The sequence below is a fragment of the Hibiscus syriacus genome, unplaced genomic scaffold (assembly GCF_006381635.1).
Source record: "Hibiscus syriacus cultivar Baekdansim isolate YM2019G1 unplaced genomic scaffold, ASM638163v2 tig00110987_pilon, whole genome shotgun sequence".
NCBI lineage: Eukaryota > Viridiplantae > Streptophyta > Magnoliopsida > Malvales > Malvaceae > Hibiscus > Hibiscus syriacus.
In genome coordinates, this window is record NW_024062941.1 from 2,870,395 (window position 1) to 2,878,530 (window position 8,136).

Sequence of the window (8,136 nt, forward strand, 5' to 3'; positions counted from 1 at the left end):
CAAATAAGTTTAATTGATTTCTATCTTATTTATTTTCTATTTCTTATACATATTCAAATTTAAACTATAATTATTTAATCAAAATATTAAACTTAATTAATAATTTAATTTTTTTTTATTTTCATGTTTTAGTATAACCTAAGTATTCAATCTGTTGATCGATTAATAAAAAATCGAATCTCTAGAGATTCATTATGAGAACGACCTTTTCAACTCAATTTGATCCTTTCATGACTTCATTCCATTAGACCAATCAGTTGTCGATAAATTTTTATTTTCATATAAATATATGAGTAATGTATATTTACATTATATGTAATACAAAAATGTTTTAGAAAATAAACTCAAGTGTATATAATCATGGTTGGTGAGAAAGTGGGACAAGTACGAGGGTAATGAAATAAAAAATTGAAAGTGATTAATGATAAGTTAGTTTAATTGAATGAGACACTAAATAATTTAAGCAAAATTAGATATTCAAAATTTAACGTTTACGAATGAAGTAAATTGAGTTGGATAAGTGGCGAATCCAGAAAAATATTATTGACTAGGCCAATATAAACATAATAAAAAGTTTATCTGATATTTCTCATATATATAATCTTTCAATATTAAAATTTAATAACTAAAACTAGTGTAATTACATGTTCTAAAATAATTTTAAATTTTATTTTAATAAATACATAATTCGAAATATAATATTTTCATCAGTCAAGATGAATTCTTTTTTTCATAAAACCAAAATCATCTATGATCGAGGTAAAAAAATTATGAATAATTTTGATTGAATAAAATAAGATATGAGGAGTATCTTTTAATTTTTTACTATAATCTTGTAGGTGAAGTTGAAAAATTGCTAAACAAATGCAAATAACACTACAAATTCATACGTAATTAAAGAACAAAATAAAATTAAAGTATGAAAAATCATATAAAAGTAATAAAAACATACAAAAGAACATCAAAATTTTAAAATTTTAATTAAGATTACCTTCATGTTTTAAAAAAATTCTTTAAATTTGAAAAGTACATAAATAATTTAAATAAACAAGAAAGAGAGAACATCACATTATATAAGTTAATTATAAGATTTCGAATAAATAAAATTGCAGTTAAATTTAAAATTAAATAGAACTCTAATTAATTTAATTTTGATTAAATAGAATTATAATTAAAACTAAATTAATAAAATTATAAAATTATATTTTTTTCTCTTGATATAAGATTTGAAGAGAAAAAATTATAGTTAATTTAAAATTAAATAAGATTCTAATTAATTTAATTTTGATTAAATAGAATTATAGCTAAATTTAAATTTAATAAAAAAATATTTTAGCATGGGGCCATGACCTAGGTTGGTTGGGAATATCATCTTCATCTCTACAATATCCAATCTGGATTAATTAGTTAATAAATTTGATACATATTATTAATTAAAAAAAGTGAAAGTGAACAAATTCCTTCTTTTTGTGATTAGTTAATTGATACATCATAACTGGACTGCACCAATGGCAATATCCACACAACCCCAACACCTTATTCAAAGTTCAACTCCCATCTGGTCTTCTTCAAGCAGAAGACCATTTCATTTGTTTTCCACCAACGCCTTACCAACCAAGCATAAACCCTAAGAATCTAATAACCCCAAATCATCAAAACAAATTCAAGCCATCCAGATGCGTTGTTTTTTCTAGTCCATCTCTTTCCTCAGTACCTGTAGTGAGGAGGTTTGTATGGACCCTCCACAGGGACGCCAATGTAATCAGCTTGATCCTTGGTGAGCTTGGTGAGCTTAGCCCCAAGCTTCCCAAGGTGAAGAGCGGCCACCTTCTCATCAAGGTGCTTGGGCAAAACGTACACCTTCTTCTCGTACTTGCCGGTTGCCCTTTCCTTCCATAGTTCGAGCTGGGCGATCACCTGGTTTGTGAATGAGCATGACATGACAAAGCTAGGGTGGCCAGTGGCACAGCCCAGGTTCATGAGACGTCCCTCGGCCAACACAATGATGCATGTGTTGGTTTCGGGGAAGACCCACCTATCGGTTTGTGGCTTGATGGTGATGCGCTTGACACCAGGATAGGTCTCAAGACCGTGCATGTCGATTTCGTTGTCGAAGTGACCAATGTTGCAAACAATGGCATTGTTCTTCATCTTCCTCATGTGGTCAACCATGATGATGTCCTTGTTACCGGTTGTGGTGACAAAGATGTCAGCCTCGGAAACAACATCCTCAAGTGTCAAAACTTGAAGTCCTTCCATAAGAGCCTGAAGGGCACAGATGGGGTCAATCTCGGTGACGATGACACGAGCACCGGCTTGCTTCAAGGCAGCAGCACAGCCCTTGCCGACATCACCATAACCACAGACAACAGCAACCTTGCCAGAAATCATGACATCGGTAGCTCTCATCAAACCATCGGGAAGAGAGTGCCGGCATCCATACAATTTATCGAACTGTTCCAAAAGATCAAATCACATCAGCAACTAGATCAGAATACAGAAACGACAATAGAAACCACAATTCAGCAAATGAACAAAAGACTATCAGCATTGAAAGTGAATACTAATGGAAGTGTCTGATAAAACATCAGCTCATAATCGAGTGAGCATCAATTACAAACTATTTAAAGCTGACTAATTTGCTTTTCATTTAACAAAACATCAAGATCTAAACAAGTTCTCAACCAAAGTTACCGTACTAACAGTGAAAACAGAGCAAGCAAACACCAAATCTGAAACAATTCACCAAAAAAAGTACCTTGCTCTTGGTGACGGAGTCATTGACATTAATAGCAGGGAACAACAAGGATCCATTGGTCTCCATCTGATAAAGCCTCTTAACTCCAGTAGTGGTTTCCTCAGAAACACCAACTAACCTCTCCTTCATCCTTGTATACTTCTTGGGATCTGCCTTCAATCCATCTCTAATTATGGTCGAAACAATCTGAAACTCAGCGTTATCAGTAGACGACGGATCTGGGAGCTGCCCAGTTTTCTCCTAAACCTCCTCGGCTTTAACTCCTTCATGGATCAACAAAGTAGCATCCCCACCATCATCAACGATCAGATCAGGTCCGCCAGTGGAACCCCAGTCAAGTGCTATCTCGGTACACCACCAGTATTCCTGGAGGGTCTCGCCTTTCCAGGCGAACACGGCGGCGGAGTCACGAGCAATGGCGGCGGCAGCATGGTCATGGGTAGAGAAGATATTGCAAGAACACCAACGGACTTCGGCTCCGAGGGCGGTCAGGGTTTCAATGAGAACGGCGGTTTGGATGGTCATGTGAAGAGAACCGGTGATTTTGGCTCCTTTGAAAGGTTGGGATGGGCCGAACTCGGCTCTGCAAGCCATGAGACCGGGCATTTCGACCTCGGCCAACTCGATCTAGAGACGACCGAAGTCAGCCTGAGACATGTACTTGACCTTGTACTCACGACCGGCGGCGGTTTTCTCGACGGAAAGAGTCATGGGTTAGAGAAATGAAGAAAACACTCTCCCTTCGACGAGGAACAAGATGATAGCAACGAGAGAGAGAAGAAGTGGCGAGGGATATGAGTATATTTAGTTATGTATAAATAGTTAAGACTCCTGAAATCCAACGGTGGAGATTTGATGGGGTGGAGTTGGTGGATCTCCCATATTCTTATTAGAGATGGGGGATCTAACTAGTTTCGATTTAATTACGTTGGATTAATCTTTAATTTTAAAATTTAATTTGAAGTTGAGTCGAGTTGAATTTTTTAAATAAGGTTTGATTATGTTAAATTTAGTTTAAAGTGAAAAAACTCGATCTGATATAATATTATAAATATCTCTTGAATATTTAAAGGTAAAGTACACAAATGATTTTCTGATTATAAGTTGTTATTTTGTTCGACTATTAAAATTTATAAAATGATCATCTGACTATAGGAAGTTCATTTGTCGAGTCCTCTGACTATTAAAATTACAAAATGGTAACCCGATTATTTGTTATGTTTTAAACTCGTCATTTTCTATTAAAAGAGTAACGGTCATCTGAGTTGGACGTTTACATATTGATTGAGATATAATAGTTGTTTAAGATTATTTGGTTCACCTTTCGGTATCTCATCTGAATCGATGTCTTCACTCATGCGAGTAGATTTCCTCCACCTTGCCCCCCAATGTGGAGGGTGATCATTGGTTAGGGTTGAATCAGAAGAAAAAAAAAACATAATTCAGGCTCAAATGGGGACACAGGGGATATATATTTTCTCCTGTTGTGAAAGGATAAAGAAAGAAAGTCGTTCATCATTTCATACACAGAAGTCTTTGCAGAAGAGGTACCCCCAAGGATAGATTTTTAGGATTAATTTTTATTCACGTGAAAACAATGTAAATAATGCATGATAGAATTATTTTGAATTAATTCTCTTTTTTTCTTCTTGCTCCTAGCATGTCTCAATTGTTCAGGCTCATCTTCAGAAAATTAATGAGAGATGCCCCACGTCTTGTCTTCTTAGAAGAAGGTTTACGTTCAAGTGAACATTTTGTACTCAATGACTTTAGGTTTTATTGGTAGAAAAATATCGGTTTTGCGTCTAAGAAGACGATAGTGTGACTTTATTGGCTCAACGAAATGTAAGGGTATGACTTTTTTGTGTATCAAAAAGATAAATGTAATGTTTCAAGGTCGAAAAGAATGTTTCAAGGTCTCAAACAGAGGGAATGTCAAAATTTGGTTCTTTGGTAATGACCATGAATTATTTCGGGTAAAGAATCGAGAGACTTTATTTTAAGGTTTTAGATAGGATAAGGAAGGTATAATCTTGTCATATGTCAAAAATTCATAATTCTAGAAGAATTAAGAGAATCCGTAATTCATTTAATATTCGAAGAACTCAAGATTAAAACTCGTTATATACTTCAACCTTAGAATGTAGCATAAATGCAGTCATTAAAGATTAAAAATATTTAAGCAAATATTAAAGAAAGAACAAAAATGAGTTCAAACAAAACAATGATCTTAGTGCAATTGGTTGATGCAATGACCCTATTTTTCTTTGATTGTCCATGCCCCTAAATCCATCAGTTTTCTGGATCTTGTGCTTCAGTGCCTTATAGTTTTCAGTGGAATGTCTGGAGCTTCATATACAACTTCAACATTATAACCCTCAAGATATGGGGACTATTTTCTTAGATCATCCTGGAAGGCTCAACCCTACAACCAGCCGAACAAGAGTCCATCATGCTGATTTCAGGTTTTACCCTTTGTTCGAATCTTGCTTCTATTCTTAATGTGGTTAGGACCACTTCATCGAATCCTCCATGAATTAATGCAAGTGAAAATGCATAAAAATAAAATACAGATGCAAAATGCAAAATGCAAATATACAAATGCATATGCAAAAATGTTGATCCCAACGATGAATATCGTAGAACAATTTTCACAAGAGATAAAAGCCTTCACATTACAAGACAATCCACTTTACAATCATGTCTTCGCTTAGATGTTGAGTCTGAATTGGATCATTACTTCATCTTGGATCTTCGTCCTCGAAAAATGATGCCCCTCAAGCATTCCGTAATCTGACTCCGTTAATGCCCCAGCAGTGCTGAAGTCAGTGTGTCGCTCCTTGATGGTTAGTGACAGAATGATCTTAGATAAGACTCTATTGTTGGACTACTCCTCGGATCATTGAATCATCATTCCAGTTTCGAATGTTGCACGATCTTCGAGCAAGTCTCATTATGGTACTTTGAACTTCTTTTAGCCTTCGGTGTATGTCTGTGTATGCGACTACTTGATTGAAAACTTTCACCTCTTCTTGTGAAAATTTTCTCTCGAATATCCCCTTGCGGATCAACACTCTTGCATTATGTTATGACGATGCAATGCAATGCAAAAATGATGAAAAATGATATAAGCAAAAGAAAATAAACAAAATTAGTGTACATAAACAAAAGAAAAGAAATTAGTTAGTATAAGTAAGACAATCGATACAGATAAAATGTTATTCAAAGATGAATATAACACCTACCCTGTCATGATACCAGGACATGTTATCTACCCAAATGATTTTTTTCAAAAAAAATAATCTTAACCGTATAATATCTAGTTCGCATGATTTTATTCTAAGAGAATAAATATATTATATGAACTTAAAGAAAAAGGTAAAGGTTAAAAGTCGTTCCTCCTTCTTGTACACTTTTATTTGGGTACCTACTGACGGACAGAGGTTCGATATGACTATACCTAGGGTGACCGATCTACGATTTACTATATGCATAGTTTCACCTCTATGAAGAAAAGGTACTCGAATTGATTTGATGTTGGTTCCCCTTGGGCTACCAAACCCTTGATCTTCACCCATTACAGGTTTCAAACGGAACGAGTTCAATTAGAGGGGATTCACTGCCTTATACCCATATGAGGAATAAATCCCTACAAAGGTATAAGGTATGTATCCCATGGGTTATTTGTTAAAACTCATACGAAGAATAAATTCATACAAGAGTAAAGCATTCACCCCGACTAATTTGGATTGAAGCTCGGGTCTAGAGCTTATGTCATGCAAATGCACGTGATATGTGTGAGGAGGAGTGTACAAACATTCGACTCAAAAGGAAAACGAAATAAGAAAAAACTTGATAAAACCTCATCAAAGCTGAAAGTAAAAATTAAAATGTTAGTATGACAATTAAAAATGAAGCAATTAAACACTTCAATAAACAGATCATGAGTTAACTAAAGACTCGATCTCATAGTTTCCACCAAACGACAATGCGTAAGCGACTTACAACCTGACTCTCTAAAAAAGGTCCGCAGCAGAGTCACCAAGATGTCATAACCATTTTTTAGAAAAATAATTAAAATATTATTTTTAAAACAGTTATGACTTCAATTTTGGAAAAACTGGTGATTTGGAATTAATTTGAAAAAAATGGAAATGAGTCGCTATCGACCTTTGGGTTAGGTAGTCGAATACCTAAAAATGTCTTTTAAAACAATTTTAAGGAAAAATCATTTTTAAGACAAAAAACTAGTATGCGTCACAAAGATTCGATTTAAAAAGGTTCGAGAGTCGGTTATGCGTGGGGAAGGATTAACACCCCCACAACGCCCAAAATTGGTATTGTGTCGTTTACACATCGTCGTAAATGGTGGAAATGTTGAATCAAATATAAAGTTAACCTATGATTCGTTTATTGAGATTTAATTAATTTGCCTCGAATTATTTAATTAGGGAAAATTCTTTAACTTGAAAAGAAACTTCGAGATTAGCAATCCTCCATCGGGAAAGATATCTCGTCTATTTCTTATCCGTAAAAAAATATTCCCTCATCGATAATATACGAATCGAATATATAAAAAGAATCGATATTTACATACAACAAAATAAATTGATTAACTAAAAAAATCGAATATAAAATGTATAATGAAGATCGATAACTTGCATGAAATGAAATAAATTATTATCTAGAGACATTCATTGCAATGTTCGACTTAAAATGAAATAAATTAATAATTAGCAAAATACAATTGATTTATTTCAAGTTCGTATTTAGTTTGAATGTCATATTGGATTACATCACTTCGATCAAGTGGTGATTTCTCCACCCATTCTACAAATATCATTCTCGAAACTATTATAATAATGACAAATAGTGGAGTACAAATTAATAGCTTGATATAAATATATATTAAAATATGTAAAAGAACCAAACTTAAAACATAAATTAAAATATATAAATAAATATGTACATATATAACACCGTTACCAATGTTGGACTAAAATAGATATGCATACAAATATGATATGCTTAAGATATAAATTAACCATACTTGATAACATAAAGGACTAAAATAAAAACCAACAAACATTACAAACAAAAATAAAATACCAAAAATAAGCATTTAATGGACTAAAATATAATTAAAAGGGTTGAACATTAAATACAAAAAGTTAAAGGACCAAAATAGAAAATACAAAAACTTAAAGGACTAAAATAGCTAAAACAAAAAGTTAAAGGACTAAAATAGAAAATAAAAAAACTTAAAGGACTCAACCAGTAAATACAACAAATCAGAGCCAAGATTAAAAACATTACATAATGTAGGTACTGGAAATATAAATAATCCCATAATAACATTAGGGACGGAAATAAAAAAC

At 33.4% G+C, this 8,136-nt stretch overlaps 1 protein-coding gene and 1 pseudogene across 1 annotated transcript; both read right to left on the reverse strand.

Moving 5' to 3' along the window:
* Nucleotides 1-1,443: 1,443 nt before the first annotated feature.
* On the reverse strand, nt 1,444-3,469 carry LOC120148816 (adenosylhomocysteinase-like). Its single transcript, XM_039161822.1, has 2 exons — nt 2,759-3,469; nt 1,444-2,454 (listed from the first exon to the last, which is right to left on the reverse strand). Exons 1-2 carry the CDS (start codon nt 2,885-2,887, stop codon nt 1,708-1,710), a joined length of 876 nt encoding a protein of 291 aa, XP_039017753.1. The 5' UTR covers nt 2,888-3,469; the 3' UTR covers nt 1,444-1,707.
* On the reverse strand, nt 2,970-3,487 carry LOC120148817 (annotated as a pseudogene).
* Between the last annotated feature and the right edge of the window lie 4,649 nt (nt 3,488-8,136).

Bases quoted from the DNA above. Each gene is read 5' to 3' on its own strand.
- LOC120148816 (XM_039161822.1), bottom strand. From the start codon at position 2,887: ATGAAGGAGAGGTTAGTTGGTGTTTCTGAGGAAACCACTACTGGAGTT. The intron at 2,455-2,758 runs GTACTTTTTTTG...CTTTTGGAACAG, and splicing joins ACTCCGTCACCAAGAGCAAG to TTCGATAAATTGTATGGATG.